Source organism: Notechis scutatus, chromosome 9 (genome assembly GCF_049901735.1).
Source record: "Notechis scutatus isolate UNSWTSFEM ecotype Mainland chromosome 9, rNotScu1.2, whole genome shotgun sequence".
NCBI classification, from domain to species: domain Eukaryota; kingdom Metazoa; phylum Chordata; class Lepidosauria; order Squamata; family Elapidae; genus Notechis; species Notechis scutatus.
Window position 1 is genome coordinate 2792820 of NC_142017.1, and position 20189 is coordinate 2813008.

General features: G+C 42.9%; 1 protein-coding gene and 1 long non-coding RNA gene across 2 annotated transcripts in view; one reads left to right on the plus strand and one right to left on the minus strand.

Annotated features, from left to right (window-relative positions):
- LOC148129798 (uncharacterized) overlaps positions 1–20189 on the plus strand; it is a 293893-nt gene that overhangs the window by 183808 nt on the left and 89896 nt on the right. The gene's annotated exons all lie outside the window — the stretch shown is intronic.
- Positions 1–20189, minus strand: part of CRISPLD2 (cysteine rich secretory protein LCCL domain containing 2) — a 31965-nt gene that overhangs the window by 10525 nt on the left and 1251 nt on the right. The window contains exons 2-9 of the mRNA XM_026684019.2: positions 11665–11987; positions 6806–6924; positions 5585–5717; positions 5335–5450; positions 3793–3893; positions 2656–2784; positions 1817–1877; positions 224–290 (exon numbers count right to left, since the gene is read on the minus strand). Of these exons, the coding sequence (XP_026539804.2) occupies positions 224–290; positions 1817–1877; positions 2656–2784; positions 3793–3893; positions 5335–5450; positions 5585–5717; positions 6806–6924; positions 11665–11913 (975 nt within the window). The 5' untranslated portion in view covers positions 11914–11987. The remainder of the gene's footprint in view (positions 1–223; positions 291–1816; positions 1878–2655; positions 2785–3792; positions 3894–5334; positions 5451–5584; positions 5718–6805; positions 6925–11664; positions 11988–20189) is intronic.

Genomic DNA, 20189 nt, shown 5'->3' on the forward strand with positions numbered 1-20189 from the left:
TACCCATACAGATCATAGTAGTGTACTGATATTATAGTTTTGGTGATGGCAATTATAATTTCCAGTTATTTTTCGCATAGTTTATAGGTTGGACTGGAAGGATTATAAATGTTATAGCTCTAAATGTTTTTTTTTTTTATCGGTCAATTACCAAAGCAAAGATTTTGACTTTGAAAATCATAACCCCAAAATATGTGGAGGGTTTTTATTTTAAAAAACTTACACTTTCATATTTGGGGAATCCAAATACTTTTGCCTTACTGTTCAAGCAGCCAGCTGGGCACAGATACCTAGCCAAAAGAAGAAGAAGGGAATCATTAAGGAATTTTGGAATTTGCCTTCTGAACTCATATTGTTGGTCAAGGGCAAACATTCCCCACCTGGTGCTCACCAAATGTTATGGACCTCACCATCACTTTAAAGGCCAGACTGAGGAGCATATATCATTCCTGGTGTAGATTTTACCAGCTCTTCCCTTAAGCATTCTCAGCTAATATTTGAATAGGATTTGATTTATTTAACTGTACTGTAATTAAAAGCATGACATAGAGGAAGGATACCCATTCCAAGAGAGAGACAAACATTTGTCAGAGGAAAATGGTGAAAGATTGATGCCAATATAAGGATGGGTATGCCATAGGTTTTTTTGTTGTTTTTTTTACAAAAGCAACTGGACTTTGTTTTCCTTGAAGACATTCCGCTTCTCCCCCAAGAAGCTTCTTCAGTTCTGTGTGATGACCCAAGGTATGGCACAAAGGCAATATAGTCAGATAATCAGTAGGAGTCCCCTTATTAGCTCCAGCTTTGCCCCCGATGTCCTGGTTACCTTCTGGGCTGGACAAAAACTCTCCCAGGAACAGCCTTTGGCTGCAGAGAATCAAGTCCAAAACATGGTCAACAAAAACTGTAACTATAAGTCCAATCAAGGCAAGAGGAGGTAATTAGTCCAGCAGGGCAGGAGAAGAAATTCTAGACGTGAAGGCATGGCAATAACTCAACATGGTTGGGAGGATGCCAGGAATGCAGATAACCAAAGTCAACACAAGATAAATTCTCATTTGTTCCCACCAGATACCACACTCAGCATGCATGTTTTAAACACTCATTCCCAGGTGTGGCTAATGAAGGGAATCAGGGCCCTTTCCTCCCCCATTAGCCATACAACCCATGTTGCTCTCTTCTCCGTTCCTCCCTGCATGTCCTAGGATGAAGAGGGGGTGGACCTGGGTCTTCCTCTGAACTCCCTCTCCCTTGTTCTACCTCTTCCCTGCTCTGCCCAGCTGGACTTTGCCTTTCCCCATTTTCCTTCACAGCCAACAGGGCCACACTCCCACTCCCTGCCAGCTGTTCATCTTCCTCCTTGAATTCAAACTCCGATAGGAGCATGACATTCTGACTGAATGGTGGAGAATGGAAGGATTTATATTCCTTGCAGTCATCTTCCTTCCATTCTCCGCCATCCTGTCAGAAATGAAGAAGCTTCTTCGATGAGAAGCGAAACATCTAAAAGAAAACAATGAAAGTCCAGTTGCCTGTTGCAAAAAAAAAAATCACCTTTGAGACAACCATGACCTGGATGACTGAGAATCTCCATAGACATAAGGACAGGTAGCTAGAATGGACAATGAATCATTTCTAGGTCCTTGTTGAAGATAGACTGAAGCTCCTCCTTTCCTTCAAGAGTTGGAGCTTCCATGAAAAGACCTGAGTGGACTGTTTCTACATGATTTTTTGATTGATAGGACATCAGAGGGAATGTTATGTTTGAACATTGCCACAGGTCAAAGGGTAAAAAGAAATAATAAATGTGGTGCACCTGTTACATGTGGATCCTCGACATGTATCCCTCATTTTGGTGTCACACTTGATCACTTGAGCTAGAATAATGGGAAGATACACAATTGTGAAGGAAACATTATAAAAACAGGTTCTACCTTGCAGCCCTTAAGTAACACTGCACAGAAAAATTTAGATCTTGGGATATAGGGTGAGGTCTTCTTTCCTGCCTTAGAAGTTTCCAGATGACCATCAAATCCATCCCGATGCACTTCTGGCATCTTCTACAACATGTGTTTATACTAGTAAATGGAGTTGGCCTATCAATTTATCTTGTTGTTAGTTGTGAAGTCGTGTCCGACCCATCACAAACCCATGGACAACGTTCCTCCAGGCCTTCCTGTCCTCTACCATCTTCTGGAGTTCATTTAAGCTCACGCTGACTGCTTCAGTGACTCCATTCAGCCACCTCCTTCTCTGCAGTCCCCTTCTTCTTCTTCTTCTTCTTCTTTTGCCCTCAATCGTTCCCAGCATGAGGCTCTTCTCCAGGAAGTCCTTCCTTCTCATTAGGTGGCCAAAGTCTTAGAGTGGCCAATTTATCTAGCCCGTGTTATCCCCTCAGCAACTTTAAGATGGGTGGACTTCAACTCCCAGAATTGACTGGGGAATTCTGGGAGTCGAAGTCCACTGGTCTTAAAGTTGCCAAATTTAAGACACACACTGATCTAAGGTATGCATTTAACCACAGAAATCCCCAACCCATTTTTCTTTTACCAAATAGCCCAATGCTTGCTGAATTTTCTCCTATTTAGTCAAGCAACAAGTATTCCTGAGTAATCATCTGCAAACTCCCAAATGCTGGAAAATAGAAATACTTACTCATGTAGTTCACCTCTGTGGGTTTCTTTTCCTTTGTAGGTTTTACAGTTTTGGGCTGTATTCTGACAGGAACCTTTTGTAACTCCACTTCATTACCCCGATCCATCTCCGATTTTTCAACCACTTTCTCTTTGGTTAGAGAGTGAAAAAGAGCTGTGTGTTACTACTATTCAAGGCCATTAGCAAAGAAGATGGAAACTAGGAGTTGAGAAACTTTCTTGTTTTTTCGTTTAAGGAGATTCAGTGACTTTGTCCCCCAATTTTGAAACCAGCTCGCCTCAAATAAATAAGTGTGAAACCAAGGTATCCATGGGGGTAGGGAAGGGAAGAAAACATGTCAAAAAAATAAAATCAAGATGGCACCATGCTCATAAGGTTGCAACTGCTTTTTAGTCACCTATGGATGCCTTAGACAAATCGGGCAACGTGCAGTTTTGAGTTTTCAGGAAGAAGAAGTCTAAAAACTGAATGTAATTGTGGAGAGTTAGCATGGTGGATCTACCTAGATCAGCGTTTGAGCAGGAGGTTTAAGCTAACACGAGTCTTAGCTAGGAAGACATGGAATGGCTTTCTAATAGAATATGCCACCCAAATTTATACTGGAGCAAATTGTTCCTTTCCTATCTCAACAATTTTCTTTCTGCAAAAGAGGCTCCAGACCTTCTACCTTGCTTTCAGGGTGCTGTATTATTTCTTGGGGATTTCAGGAATTCGCATTGGGCTTCCTTTTTTGGTAGAAGAAGCAGAAAAGGCCACACCTGGTGTTTGTTATGAGATATATGTTTCTATTAATCTGGAATCAACTTAGATGCCCACATCCTAGTCTGGAAAGGTCCAGAGAGGGAGCTTCCTCTTCTGACCTCCTGGGACATTTACAGAAGCCAGAGGAGATGCAAGCTCTTGGACAAAAGACCAGACCATGAAGATGGCAACCTTTATGGCAACCTTCTTCAGGTGGTCCATCTATACATCTAGGGATGTCCACAGAAGCCAACCATTTGCTGAGAATGACTCAACAAGCATTGCATCATCATGACACAAGATGCATCCATGCAAGGTTGCAACCCATCTCATTTGTGAAGAGGACAACTTTGAACAAAACCAGGATCAATGTTTGACCGCTACTAGATCACGTACCTTTATAACAGACGTTAGCCCGGCACCCTCCTCCATAGCTTGGTGGGCATTCAGAACATGATCTGCCATTTTTGTATGGGGCTTCTCCAATCCAGTTGCCTCTGAAAAGTTCACACAAAATGTTCCTTGTTATCTTCTTTCATCCCGTGTTTGGCTCACAACATACAAAATCGTCTCTGGGGACTGTTTTAGGCCTGGTGCCTGACTTGTTATGTTCTCAAGACCTCTGATCCGTGAAAAAAAAAAATGTTCACACTGTGGCTATGGTTTGATAGATTACTGTTAATCTGGGAACATTTTGCCTCAAATGTATAGGTCAGGGGCATTCTGACGAGAATGTTGGCAGATGAAAGCACCTCAGAACCAACCAGGCATTAGTCCTCACACCCGTTCCACAAAACCATTATTCAAGACCACCCCAATTTCTTTCTCCTAAATCCCTTTGGGTGGGAAGGAAACCCATCTGAACGCTCAAAGGTCTTTTCTGGTCAACAACATCTTCCAGCTGAGAATGACTCCCAGGTCTCTTCCAAGAGACGAATAAATATTAGCTCTTGTGTGTGACTGAGAAACCTTGGCAGCGCCTGGGAACATTAGCTTCACGTGGTGCTTGCATGTGTTAAACTCTCATCTTTAACAGGCAGAAGTCACTCGAAACTTCATCTGCCTTTTCAAGATTGAAAGGAACTTTGTCCCTGACCCATCAGGGACCCAACATCTCAACCAGGAAAAGCAACCATTTTGATGCAAATATTCAAATCGCAGTGGTTAAGCAAAACTTAAAATCCGTTGGCTAAAATAATCAAAGAACCTAGAGATAAGCTTTGCCCTGTTGGAGTTTCTCCAACCGGTCCTGATGTTCTAATATTTTGGCCACATCCCAAGATCTAAACTTTAAGGTTGAGGTCATCCAACATGTGAAGCTAGACTAAAAAGGGGGTGGACAGTTTGTGGTGCAATGTGTCATGGGAACCTAACTATAATGTCTTAACATGTCACTTAAACGTCTTAAACTACCATGTTAAGCCACATCATGGAATCTTGGCTTCGGCTTGTATATTATGGAATGCAACAATTGTGCTGGGTGTATGAAGACGTGGTCTTGGGAAACATTGACTCACTACACATCCTGTTCACAACCTGTTTTCCTTGTTACCTTCTGGGAGGGGGCTTCATGTGTCCCAAGCACAACATTCAGATTTAGTCACAATTTTGTTCCATAGAGCATCAACCTTGTGAACTCTCAACTTTCCTTTTTCTTCTATGTATTCAAAAATAGACAGTGATTTTTATATATGTGGGTGGGTATTTGTGTGGGTGGATGGATGGGTGTAAGCATGTGTGTCTGTGTAGTAAATATGTTTATGGGGAGATAGATACTTCTTTTGAGAGCAGGTAACAGAATTTCACTTGTAATGTATGCCAGTGGGCTCCCAGTAAAAAAAAAAATGACAATAAAAGTTATCTTATCTATCTAATTTTTTGACTAAACTTTTGATGCAAATCCATTGAGACAGTTCTCCTTCCCCCCTGTAGCCTTACTTGGGAGAATAGTTGCAGACCAAATACACCGCGTTTTCCCACACTTCTCCCCACACGTCTATCCTCTTGCAGACATTAATGGCACAGCCAATTTTGTTGGTTGTAGCCCACACCATCTGGAAAGAAACACAAGAAGCAAATTGGTTGAAGCAAATGCCCGGGTTCAATTCCTCTTGCGCTTCAACATAGCCCTGCCCATTGAGAGAGGGGAAAGCCATTAGTTCTAAGACTCCATTTCAGCTGGCCTTACCTGGGTGTAGTGCGTGCACATAGATCCTGTACATCTGTCGGGACACCAAGGATTGCATTCATGGGGATATGGGTAGGTGTAATCTTTTACTTCGTCATACCAAGACTGGACGTGGAAACTTGGAGAACGATGCCTAAGGAAAAAATGGGTAGAGGTTCTAGTGTAACAAAGAAGACCATCAACCAGCTCTTTGCCCAGGGTGCCTAGTGTGATGACCCAAAGGGGCGTGGCACAAAGGCAACACAGTTGCATAACTAAGAAGAGTCCCTTTAATACCTCCAACTTTGCCTCCAATGTCCAGGTTGCCTTCGGTTGGAGAAAAAACTCTCCCAAGAACAGCCTTTAAGTGGAGGAAATTCAGTCCGAAAACAACGTACATACAAACTGTAACTAAAAATCCACACAAATCACTCTGCAGTAATTAACTTGACAGGGCAGGAGAAGAAATGGCAGACTTGAAAGGCCAGCAAAACACACACAGCTGGGAAGACGCCAGGACCCCAGATAAGCCTCAGCAATACCAGATAATTCACGATTTGCTCCCAACAACTTTGCTGTGTGCAGCCTCCCTTTTTAAACACGGTGTTCCCAGCTGCAGCTAATGAAGGGAATCAGGGCCCTTTCCTCCCCCATAAGCCACGCAACCCACATTGCTCTCTTCTCTGTTCTTCCCTGCGTGCCCTAAGATGAAGAGGGGGTGGGCCTGGGTCTTTCTCCAAATTCCCTCTCCTTTGCTCTACTTCTTCCCTGCTCTGCTCACCCGGACTTTGCCCTTCCCCAGTTTCTTCCACAACCAACGGAGCTACACTCCTACTCCCTGTCAGCTGCTCCGCCTCTCACTCAGAATCAGATTCCGACAGGGGCATGACGTCTAACCAGCCATAAACGCATATGTTTCTGTATAAATGAGTATTTGTGCATGTGTGAGTGTGCCTATCCAGATGCATTGTTTGTGTTTCAACATCAAGATTAATGTGGGAAGTCATAAAAATGGACTGAAAACAGGTATTGAAACCAAGCCAAACATTCAGTTAAGACCTATTGCCAGCCAATTCATTAGGAACTAGCAAAAAACACACGACTGCATAAAGAAAGCATAAATTCTTATGATTACAGCAGCAGGCTGAAATGTTCAACCAGGATTATGTCAAGCACATTCCATTGGTCAAACATACACATACCCTCTCAAGATTTGTAGCTTGCGGGAGTCTGCAGTCTTACCTTCCCCAGTGAATAGCCAAATTCTGGCCAATGGACGGGAGCAGGCTGGCAGGCCCATGGTCCCAGATGCATTGGTGAGCCCAAGATTCAGCAGATCTCTCCAGTTCGTCATCCCATCTCTAAAGAAGACATCGGAAAGAAAAACACAAATAGGTTAACTTATCTAAAGTCAACATCTCAGATGTGTGGACTTCAACTCCCAGAATTCTCCAGCCAGCCAATGTGGGCTGAGGGATTTGGGGAGTTGAAGTCCCCATATCTTAAAGTTCCCTGGGGAATTCTGGGAGTTGAAGCCCCCACATTTTAAAGTTGCCAAGGTTGAGAAACATTGCTCCAACATGTACATAAAATTAGTAATGAAACGTGCAACTCCGCGTTTAGCAGGGTGTTGAATTTAAAACAGACCTTGCTGGATCAAAGTGGTTGCCTTGTTTCTTGGCAGACTTTGAACATGGATTTTCTTATCCAGAGCATGACTGTGAAAGATGTTCTCGCACATTCTTTAAATTAGCTGAAATTCAGATTGGAAATATTGGGTTTGGGGGGGCATCAAACCATGCCATGATTAGCTGAGTTTCTGCACTTCTCGGGTTTACAGCCTTCAAAGGAGTGGAGGGGGGAAAAAACCCAACACTTTGAAACAAAAAAGCCTTAAAACTTGCTGCATTCTGAATTCTGGGATTCAGGCTGGGATTTCTAAGCTCTGCTAGATAGATATGGCCGCACTTATTTTATTTATTCGTTACTTGATTAGGCTCATATGCTGCTCCAATCGCTGACAACTTTTATGAAGGGGGGATTATGAACCAGCCGCAGGAGAGACTATGGTTTTTCAACTAAATCTTTGGGAGCTCTTTTTATATTCTGCAGGATCTCCAGCAGAAGGAAAAGAAAACCACACACATGAGGTCGAGGTACAGAGCAAAGCCAAACACGAAGACCTGGCTAGGTGGGACAAGTAAATAGACACTAACCTGAAGAGTCTTTGGCTGTGGAGCAGAACTGGAGGAGTCACAAATGCCAAGAAAAATACATTTATTTGGCCTCCACACTTGTGTTGACTTTCCTAAAAGCAGTGAGATTGTCCCTGGTCTTACAAAGGATGGAACAAGCACTGCCCAGCAGGGGAATGGGTGCTGTCAGCCTACGCAGGGGTTGTGAGAAGGGGTTGTTCTTGTCCCAGGAGATGGATGCACCAAGTGGACTTTCAAAACACAAGAACATACATTTTTGCTCACTTCTTTTACTAGTATCAGAAAGTAGAGTGGGAAAGCTGCATCTTCCTGGACAATAATCCTAGCTCATCAAGGATTATGTCATAACTCATTAAAAGAAATAATCGAGGGATCCCCAACAATTAAGAACCATCAGTCCAATGTTAAGACAGGCTGCAACAGAGAATGACATCACTCTGAATTGGCTTTGCACTACTGTAAGTATTCTATTGTAAAGGCCATGCAGAGTGAGGTCATTCTTTTTTTCTGGCATCCCTGTGAATAAGTAAACTTGTTCCTTCTGTCAAAAGAATCTGCTCCCTCCCTGATCAACTTCTGAAAGTACTTTTGCTACTATAGTGAAAGCTTCTAAGTCCAATCCTGGTTTGAACCCAGATGTAGATTATCATTTATTAAAGGCTGTAATGAATCATAAAAGGGATTCCTAAAGGAGGAACTGAAGTCTGTGGGACTGGAGGGCTGTGGAGTGGAGTGGTTATGGCAATCATGACCATGCACTTAAAGCCCCACCTCTTTAATGTGTGAAGGGATGTACCTCCAAAATCTATTGGTGAAGCTGTGGTCACCATCTTGACTTGTTCATCCCTCCCTGTGGTCATCTCCAGGGATTTTCCAGCTCCTTGCTTCTTTCCCCAATCAGCATAAGATTGCTGTTTAAAATAACTGTTGAATGTTGGTTAAAATAACTCAACAGGTTCATGTTAGCTTAGATGAATGTTACTTAACCTTGGCAAGCTGAAGGTGCTTCTAGGAGTTTCAATGAATTTAGGCCAGTATTCTCAATCTTGGCAACTTGAAGGTTTGTGGACTTCGAGTCCCAGAATTCCTCACCTAGCATATGTGGACTTTGAGTCCCAGAATTCCTCCTCCAGCATCCATGGACTTCAGCTCCCAGAATTCCCCAGCCAGCCTGATGAATGGAAATTCTGGAAATTGAAGTCCAAGGATGCTGGAGGAGGAATTCTGGGACTTAGAATCCACATCTGGTAGGTGAAGAATTCTGGGAGTTGAAATCCATTCACTCTCAAGTTATCAAGGTTGAGAATACTGGCCTAAAATCATTTAAGGTCCTATAACCCAAGGATAGAAAAGCAACTTCATTTCTTTGGTTCAGCCCTGAGATAGCTATAAAGTCCCTTGCTTAAGACTTCGAATTGCTAGAATAACTGGCTCCAATAGTTTGACTCATAGCAAGCCATTTATCAATGCAAGAGGGGATAATCAATCTTAGCTCTGTGGGATCCCTCCTTTATATTTAGAATGGATCTGATATCTTGTACAGGCAGAGAAAACATTCTGTTCTTTCCTTACACACACACACACACACATACACACACCCCTGCAGAGTTTGGTTGCAATCTCAAATAGAATGGACATTTGGCTTTGAATGAAATCATCTTTAATCATCTTTTTATTGGCGTCTGGAGAAGTGGGCCTACGTCAGAAGAATGTTCCATCGAAAGCCTTTGCATGGTCACATAAACATGTGAAAATCTTTGCTTTTCTTAAAAAATAATAATAATCGCCAGGAACAACATACACAAACTTCTGAAAAAGGGTTCCTGCATTCTTCTCTTGCTGACAAACCTAGAATGATAAATAGCAAAAGACTGGAAATATTTTGAAGCTAGAAGTGTGTGGGGTTTCTCTCTCTTTCTCTCTCTCTCTCTCTCCTTCCAGTCTCTAGATTTTTAAGTTGCTATTTGTAAAGACAGGAGCTCTTTTTATAGTAAAATGTTCTCCGTACGTTTGCCATTTTTCCATTCCCAATTCTCACGAGAGAAGCATGAGAAAGAGGGGTCAGCATCATCTCACAGGGTTGGTTCCCTGGCTAACTGGACAAGGATGAAGAAATGAAAAATATAAATGTATACTGTAGATGTGATGACCCGGGGCGTGGCACATGGGCAACACAGTCAGATAATCAGTAGGAGTCCCTTTATTAGCTCCAACTTTGCTCCCAATGTCCTGGTTACCTTCTGGGCTAGAAAAAAAACTCTCCCAGGAACAGCCTTTGGCTGCAGAGAATCAAGTCCAAAACATGGTCAACAAAAACTGTAACTATAAGTCCAATCAAAGCAAGATGAGGTAAAATGAGGGCAAGAGAAGGAATTCCAGACTGCAGTAATTCAACACGGTTGGGAGGATGCCAGGAACACAGATAACCAAAGTCAACACAAGATAAACTTTCGGTATCCAGCAGATACCGCACTCAGCATGCATCTGTTTTAAACTCTCTTCCCAGGTGTGGCTAATGAAGGGGATCAGGACCCTTTCCTCCCCCATAAGCCATGCAACCCATGTTGCTCTTTTCTCCATTCCTCCCTGCGTGCCCTAGGATGAAGAGGGGGTGGACCTGGGTCTTCCTCTGAACTCCCTCTCACTTGTTCTCCCTCTTCCCTGCTCTGCCCAGCCAGACTTTGTCCTTCATCCACAGCCAACGGAGCCACACTCCCACTCCCTGTCAGCTGTTCGTCTTCCTCCTCAAATTCAGATTCCGACAGGGGCAGGACAGTAGAGGCCATATTTCTCAACTTCGCCAACTTTTAAGATGGGTAGACTTCAACTCCCAGAATGCAACCATGAACAAAATATAGATATTAGTGTTCCTAGGATCTTTTCCTAAGGATTAAGGTTGAGCGTTCAACCCTAGAAAGAGCTGCTTCTGGACAGATGGTTTCTTTCTCATTGAAATGACTCAAGAAACTACAACCTGAGTTGATTTTAGGAAAGGCTTAGAGGGAAGATTTCTTGCTCTGGAATTTGGGATGAGTAAGTGTCCTCAAAGGAGAGTGGAACAAGGTTAAACTCTAGGCTACATTGACAGATGGAATGGAATGGAATGATTCACAAGCATTTCTTCTTGAGAAATCTCTTCTTCTCACAGATGGAAGGACCTAAAATGCTATATGGGGGTCCCAAAAGAGTTACTCATGAGAAAGTTTCCAATCATGTAAGAGAATTGCATTTGTCTGTATGCTTGGCTATCATCTCTGGCTGGCTGGCTGGCTGGCTGGCTGGCTGGCTGGCTGGCTGGCTGGCTGCTGTCATCCATCCATCTGTCTGTCTGTCTATCTATCTACAGTATCTATCTATCTATCTATCTATCTATCTATCTATCTATCTATCATCTATCTATCATCTATCTATCTATCTATCTATCTATCTATCTATCTATCTATCTATCTATCTATCTATCTATCTATCACTCTCTACCTGTCTACCTTCCTCTCTCTCTACCTCTCTATTTAAATATATCCTATCTATCTACCTGTCATCTATCTACCATCTATCAATCTTTATTTATCTATCTATCACTCTAATCTGTGCACTGTCTTTCTGTCTATTTTCTTTCTAATTTATTATACTGTTAGCTGTTGAGGTGTTCTGTTAGTTTACCATAAAATCAAACAAAAAAACAGAGATATTGAAACCAAATAGATAGAATGATTAGAAAGAATAAAAATCTATGAATAAAGCTTGGGTGCTCTCATCCCCAATACACCACGCTAACTTCATCTGCATCTCTTTTTCTTGTTCCATCTGATTTTCCCAAAATGCTGCGCAGAATCAGTGTATCACCGATGGCTATGGATTTATGCACCTTCAGCATTTCGAACTCACCATGTATTCCATGTTGGATGCTGAAGGGTAGACTTCCCCCCTCAATTTATTATGAAGCATCAGGATTTCATCTTGGTCACTTCTGGAAATGGATCTCTTGGCCCTTGAGTGGGGTTGCCCGTCTTGGAATTGATTAAGGATGTTTTCCAAATGGGTGGCATTAGACAAGAAGAAACAGTGGATGCCATGAGTCAGGAAGAGGAGGAGAGTTGGTGGGATGAGCCAAGGAATGCTAGGATTCTTAGCCATTTTCTGCTTGGTGGAAATAAGAGGTGTGGAAACAATACTCTTCCAAGGGAACACTTCTGCAGTATTCTATAGACCTGTAATACAAGAGGAGAAAATGAAAAAAAAAATGTGATTATTTTGAGTCCTGCAACGAGCAAGCTTTTCAAACGATGAATGGTGTTCCTTCAAGTTATTCCTCTTCCCTACTCATTCAAACAAGACGCTTAGAACGGGGGTGGGGTGCGGGTGGGGTTCTAATTTTAAGACTTGTGGACTTCAACTCCCAGAATTCCTCAACCAGCCATGGCTTGCTGAGGAATTCTGGAGGCTGAAGTCCACAAGTCTTAAAGCTTCCAAGTTTGAAGAATCCTGTCTTAGAATCCTGTGTTTCAGGAAGATGAACCTGCAGCTCTATGTCTCTGGGACAGTAAGACAAGAGATAGGTAGAAGATTCCTTCTTAAACAAATATGAAACATTTACCTTCATAATACATTTCACAGGTGAGTGGGGAAGAAAGAACTGAATGGTCTAATACAGAACTTCCTAAACTAGGGTAAATTATACCCCAAATTGGATAAATGGTAGTTTTTCTTTGGTTAGCAACCAACCAACCCAATTTCAATAGGGACACTTACATTGATACAAAAGGGATTTACCTACGTTGAGTAAAAATGACTTTCTGATAAGCGATTTGAAGTAATGAAGAAAAATGTTTGGGAAGCACTGGTCTAAGGGTCCAGCCCATAAGGATAAGGACAAGGTAGATCTATACTCATTTTGAATAATACTTAGTCTCAATATTGCTGGTTTGCAAGCAGGCACCCACTGGAGAATGAGCTTGATAAATATTACTGTGTCCCCAGAATCCTAATTAATGGCACATTGGACCTTCCCAAATAGAAGTTAGGAGAGGTCAACTATGAGCTGTGAGCTGTGTCTTCTTGGCAGCAAAGGAGAACAGAGACCTTGCCAGGTCCCAGGGATCCCTGGCTGCATAAGCAAGATGTCACCAGAATTTTCAATCTAAAGAGGGTGTGTCACAGCTCTCTGCACAAGTTTTTATATAGGCTCCTTTGTTGGAAAAGAGAAGAGAAGAGAAGAGAAGAGAAGAGAAGAGAAGAGAAGAGAAGAGAAGAGAAGACCCTGTCTTCTGAGCTAAAGTGATGTTGCAGCCCCCTTTCCCCTATCTTGTCCCTCCAGGAAGAGCAGCATGGTCTCCCAACCATTCATGGTCATCCAGATGTTTGGCATGTGATTGAAGATGACAGGAGTTGAGGTTCCATTTGTCCCCAGTGCAATGGGTGGAACTCATGGAAAATCAGTGGAGGTAGCACAGAAGTTCTAGCTCAAACATCTTCAAAACATTCATCCTAGCTCCATTCTTGATGAGGGCTCTACAATTTTCAGCCCCAAGTCATTCAGCATCCAAAACTATCTTTGATTTCCCCAAAGCTTCTCTTCCTCTTCTTAAGAATGTTCCAGGCATTAGACATTCTGGGGGTGGCATTTCTGAGCTAATATTTTTTTTGAGATATAGTCTACATTTCTGATTGGGTTTGGGTTTTCAGACCCCTTGCTCTTCAAAAATCAAGCACTAAGGACTCTACAATTCAACCCCGAGCTACCAATATTCCCTTCTCTTGGTACCTTGATCTTGATCACTGTGCAGCAGACCCACGTGACACAAAGGGGCAGGGTTCTATCCACATAGTCATTGCCCTCATCTTAGTTTTGGGGGGTTGTTTTACAAAGACTCCTTGCCTGGTATTATCCCTTCCACCCTCAAGCCATGAATGCCTTTGCAGCCTTTTTGTGCCCTGCTTGGAAAAGAGATCTTGGGAATAATCCCATCCTCTTTTAACGAAAGCACGGTTAGTCACTTGGAACGTGGGTGTAGAGGAATATTTTCTAAATCAAGACATGATCAGTCAGGAAGATGCAGGAGAATGCCAGGGGAATGTGGTCTGGAAGACCAGACACTCATATTCTCCTCTCAGCAGCCACTTTCCAATTAACATCAGAGACTAACTCCCATCTAGCATTTATGTGCAGTTCATTCTTAGGAAGAGGGGGAAATAAATTTTATTTTCCATCAAGTTGAGTGAGGTGAGTAGAAAACAGCTGTGAAACACTTTTCAGCACGGCGTTAGTCTCTGTGTTGGGTCCAAGCCAGGAGAAAAATCTACCAAGGATTATAGAAAACAAGTTTAACAGAGAAGGTCAACCAATGAGTGTAAGAGACTTCTTTTATAACCATGAATCCTGGCAACTTCCAAATGTGTGGGGCTCAAGTCCCAGAATTCTCCAGGCAGTCATGCTTTAGAGAAGGAGTGTCCAACCTGGGCCACTTTTAAGACTTGTGGACCTCAAGTCCCAGAATTCCCTAACCAATCATTCTTTACAGCATGGTTGTCCAACCTGGGCCACTTTTAAGACTTGTGGACCTCGTCCCAGAATTCCCTAACCAATCATTCTTTACAGCATGGTTGTCCAACCTTGGCCACTTTTAAGACTTGTGGACCTCGTCCCAGAATTCCCTAACCAATCATTCTTTACAGCATGGTTGTCCAACCTGGGCCATTTTTAAGACTTGTGGACCTCAAGTCCCAGAATTCCCTAACCAATCATTCTTTACAGCATGGTTGTCCAACCTTGGCCACTTTTAAGACTTGTGGACTTCAAGACTTGAAGTTCCAGAATTCCCTGGCCAGCCATGACCAAGATTAGACTGCTCTAGAGAAAAATGGCACTTTGCAACCCCTGTGCATGTTCATAAGAAAACTTCGCTTAGATTTTGGGTAAGACTCATAAATCATGTTGTGATAGAAAGCCCAACTTTTATTGAATCTTCTTCTTTCTTGGTCTTCGGAGCAGAGAATTCAACTTACTTCTATTATGCAGCCATGAAATGGGGTCCCCCCCCCTCCTCCCTCTGCTGGCTGAGAATATTTTGAATATGAAGATAGTTTTGTTTTAAATCTGAGCCTTTCCCAGCTGGCTGGTTATGATCAAGGCTGGCATTTTTGTACATTCAAAGCAAACATTAGCAAGAAACATTTCTTACTAAGTGACGTATTTAAAACAGCAGGAGTTTTTTAAAGGAAAAAAAAAAAGAAAGTGGAATATTCCTCCACCACCAACCCAAGCCCCATTGAGTAAACCTTTTTAAAACTGGTTCCCTGCAAGGGCCTCCTGGCTTCTACATGCTGTGTGGCGACTTTCAGCATGATTCCCACTGATTGTCTCCAAAATCCAAAAAGTACATATAAATCTAGGCAGCTGACATTTGATCTCCTCCCTCAAACTACCCAGCCTACTTTCTCAAATGATGAAGTACTGTCTTAACCTCATTTTAAAAAAGAAATTAGTTCTATTTCTCTCTCCCTCCCTCCCTCCTCCCTCCCTCTCTCCCTCTCTCTTTTGTTCTTGTAACTTCTCCCCTCTTCTTCAATCCTTCCCACCCACTCAGCTCCTGCCTAGCAAGAGGCAAATGTTCTGTGGCTAACCTCAAGCCGCTCTGTTGGTAGACAGTCTGACCCACTTTGGGGAACAATTCTGACTTTCAGAGTTAGGGGGCTTATAAATAGATGCTCTTCTGCCAGGCACCCACAGGGCTGCCTTGTGGCCTAATCTGCTCACAAGTTTCCTGCTTTTACAGCGTTTACACACACATACACAATGTATATCTATATGCAATCTCTATCTCTCTCTCTCTCTCTCTCTCTCTCTATCTATCTATCTATCTATCTATCTATCTATATTCTTAAGTTTTCTCGGGTACTTACATGTATGGTATTCAGCTTTGTTCAGGTATTTTCCCACGTCATTATAGTTTTGCTTTTAATACACACACACACACACACAATTTGTATGTGTGTGTGTGTGTGTGTGTGTGTATACACACACACACACACACACACACACACATATATACACACACATACTCTATACATACACACACACACATACACATTATATATGCAGTGTATAAAATAATACATATCATACACATTATATATGCATACAGACACTATACATACACACATAAACACGATATGCATACACACACAAAACATATTAGCGCTCTCTCCCTCTCTCCTTCTCCCTCTCCCTCTCCCCCTCTCTCTCCGTCCCTCCCTCTCTCTGTGTGTGTGTTTCTCTCTATATATAAGGTACACGAGCCTTTGGAAATCAAGTTCTTAATGACTTCTTAGAAGCCCAAAGGATCCAGAGCCCCCCCTATTATCAGGGGCAGGTCAGCTGTGTATCTGATGGAGCAAACCCCCGGCGGAGAATTATTTCTCTCTCCCTCTTTCCCAGTTCGGAGATATTTTCCATCAATGATCCTATCCACCCTGGTGAACGAAAGCAAGGACGGAAGAGATTGTCTTCATTTCCCACAATGCTTCAGTGTGACGATAGCGATATCCTGGCACCCTGACAAGGCAGCCCACCACTGAAACTGCTGGATAAGCCTGTTGGAGATCTGCTAAGGAAGAAACAGTTGAAACTCTTTGGAGAAGAACATTTTCAGGAAATTGGAAGGCAAATTTTAATTCCTTTCCCTTCCCAGGGGCTGGATCAGTCCCTCTTTGGCATCATACTCCGTTAAACCTCTCAGGAGAAGGAAATGTCTCTGGTTGGGTTGAAATGTGCTTCCTTCCACCTGTCGATGTCTTCCAGGTGGACCAATTTCAAGCAACCTTGAAATGGAAATCATTCCACGTCAGAGCAGGAACGCTCCAGAAGACAACGTGCTCTCCATGAATGAGCACTCAGTGAGTAGCTGTTTCCCAAGTGTGTAATTTACACAATGCACCAAATACCATGCTGCACAAGGGAGTCATTTGGGCACAACTAATAAAAATCAGTGGAAAAGGAGTTGTAAACACTGGGGTCAGCCAGGACGACTGCAAGCTTCATTCTCATCCAGGACCTGTCACTGACAGTGGTCAAAACCAGATGTTTTGGCCACCAGATGATTTAAATGTAAGGGCAAGATTACTTGCCAAGCAAAGGGTGCTTCGTCAGCCAGGCCCACATTCCTTGGCATAGCCAAGAGTCCAAAGGATCAGAGGATCAAACTGAGGTCACTCTATGGACTTTTTCATTGTTAGACCCAACGTATGGGATTTGTTTTGCCTTTGATCCAGGCAAATTCCTCCCCTTTTGACCTGTAGCTCCACTCCTTTCTTATAGTACGCTCAGTCTCCTAGAGCAGTTTCCCAACCTTGGCAACTTGAAGTTCTGTGGACTTCAATTCCCAGAATTTTCCAACCACCAAAATTGAAGCCAAAGAACCTTGAAAACTTGAAGATATGTGGACTTCAACTCCCAGAATTCTCCAAAGAGGATGGCTACCATAGGGTTCGAAGAACTGAAGAGGACTTCCCTTGCAAAATTCCTCCTGAGCCACAGTAATGACGTGCGTTAGAAAATTCTATGGTTAGACAGTCCTCTCTGTCAAGAAAGGCTTGGATTTATTGGAGCTAAATCTCCTGTCACTGAACTTCATGGGTAGGGCCTTGAAAAGCATGCAGACACATCTACCTGCCAACTTATTTCAACCTGGCAAGGAAGGAATCACTTGTTCTCTTGGCAGCTTAAGATAACACCACTAACTAGCTTCAAGCTGAGGATTTGGAGCACCGCCTTGTATCTCATGATAAAGGAGAACAGGCACTGAGTGCGCTTGGCTCTCAGATTTGCAGGAATGTCTGCTTGTAGAAAAGCTGGAGAGTCCAAAGATGCTCTTAAGTTTCTGGGTCACCGAGCCCCAGCAGGGTTTTTGGTTTGCCAAATATGTAGCACAATGCGGGGGTCATACCCCCAACATATCCAAATGGAGTCCCTATTTGCTGCATCATGTCAAGTGCTCTGCATCATAGGCAGGGTTGGCTCTAGCATTACAGACATAGTGAGAAGGATGATCTCAATATTCAGCCCTCAGGAGAAGGACGTCCCCAGCTTGGCTGTGCTTCCTTCTTTCTTGCCAAGATAGTTCACAACTGTCCAGAAATTCAGGAGATTGGATTGTACCAAATCAGACTATTGACCCATCAACCTCAACTCAATCTACTCCAGCCTGCTGACAGTCCTTCAGATGCATAGGACTGTCCATTTTATTCCCTTAGATGGCATTCTACTCCCTTGTGGGACAATTTAGATGGTTCAGTGCCCACAAATCTGAGTCCAGACAAGGCCAATATTGGCAAATGGAATCGCTGGGTCTTTTGCCAAAATACCTGTTTTGTTTTGGTGAGGGCCCTTGCTGGTCATTCTGGCCCCTTCTAGATTTCATTTTTTCCCCATTTTCTTCTGCCTCGTGGTGCAGTGGTGAGAGTGCAGTACTGCAGGCTACTTCTGCTGACTGCTGGCTGCCTGCAATTTGGCAGACCGAATCCCACCAGGGTCAAGGTTGACTCAGCCTTCGATCCTTCCAAGGTGGGTAAAAGGAGGACCCAGATTGTTGGGGGCAAGAGGCTGAATCTGTAAACTGCGTAGAGGGGGCTGTAAAGCTCTGTGAAGTGGTATATAAGTCTAAGTGCTCAGTGGGAAGTAACAGAGGGAGGGAGGGAGGGAAGGGAGGGAGGGAGAAAGAAGGAAGGAAGGAAGGGAGAGAAGGAAGGAGGGAGGAAGAAGGAAGGAGGGAGGAAGAAGGAAGGAAGGGAAGGAAAGAAGGAAGGGAAGGAGGGAGGGAGGAAGAAGGGAGGGAAGGTCCATGGTGGTGCAGTGGTTTGCTGACTCTGTCAACTGTCAGGAGTTCAATCCTGACTGGCTCAAGGTTGATTCAGCCTTCCATCCTTACAAGGTGGGCAAAATGAGGACCCAAATTATTGGAGGCAAGAGGCTGACTCTGTAAACTGCTTAGAGAGGGCTGTAAAGCACTGTGAAGTGGTATATAAGTCTAGGTGCTATTGCTATTCAGAAATGAAGGTCCTTACTCTCCTCCATGTGGATTAGGCCCAGAAAAAAAGAGGTCAAATGAACAGTAACCGTAACCAAAGACAAGGTGACAATGTCATATTCAACAATACTGGAAAATCTACGGCTTTTAGATTTTGCACAGATTGTTAGCAGATTTAAAGCATCTCTTAAAAAAAGAAAAACTCCAACAAATGTTTGTTTGATTTGGAATTTGGAAAGATGGACCTTAAGTTCCTTCTGAAGGAACATGCTGCATTCTAGTCCAGCTGTACTTGCTTTAAGGAGTTCATGCTACAGATGCTCTCTTAACATCTGGGACTGATCAGCAATCCATGAATCCAGGGGGGAGGGGGGAATAAAATGCCCCCTGAGGCAGAATATGGAGCTCAAGTGGAAAACTAATCAAGAAGGTCTAATCAAAGGGGAAATCCTTGTTGTGGTCAATCAGTGTTGAAGCTCTTTTCCATTTGGAAATCAAAGGAAATCTTGCTTGGAAATGTCATGGTTTGGCCTTCTCTATTTCTCTCACTCCTCCCCATGGCAGTAAGTAGGTAACAAGCCTCAAACAACATTTGGGGGTTGGATGGGAGGGATGAAAAAATATTTCAGAGAGATTTATTAACAGATGTGATCATCATCATTCTTGGTTAGGACAGTTAGAGGAGACAGAACATGCTAAGAAACATATCATGCTTGTGACTCACCAGCAGAGGAAGGGAAAGTGCTCAAGGACAAAGCCCGAAGTTGGCCTTCGGAATGATTCCCACGGAGTTGGCAAAGCCAAAAGGAGACGGCAGTGAGTTTGGATGGGCAAGAACCTGGTTTCATTTGTAAGACTTTCTTCTGATTCTAATCTCATCTAATCAGGTCAATCCATTGTCATCAAAGCAATGTACATTTTGGGTCTACATTGTCCTTAAAAATTTGTGTTTGTGTGTGAGACAGAGATAGAGAAGCATTAATTTGGGGAATTCTAAACTTCTATGTAAACAGATTGTTTGTCTCTACAGGCTGATAAACAGGAAACACCGATTTGTCTTCAGTAGCTGTACAACATTGACTCTTTTTCAACGTTGGACTAAACTGCTGGATAAATTGCTCTCAAGTTTTGAAATTGGTACATAAAGCAAACAACATAGATCCAAATGTTTCTTTAAAGACCAACTGATTGAACTGCTTAGATAATCAGGAAGAGAAGAAGGTCTTACAAAAGAAATCAGGTTCTTACCCATCCAAACTCACAGAACAATCTACTTGGGGTTGTAGCTTCGGTTTTCCATTAAAATGTTTAAATTCTTGGGCAATCTTCTCCAACTTTTCCTTCACTTCAGATCCTCTCCAACCATAAAATACTTTTAAAGGAAATATT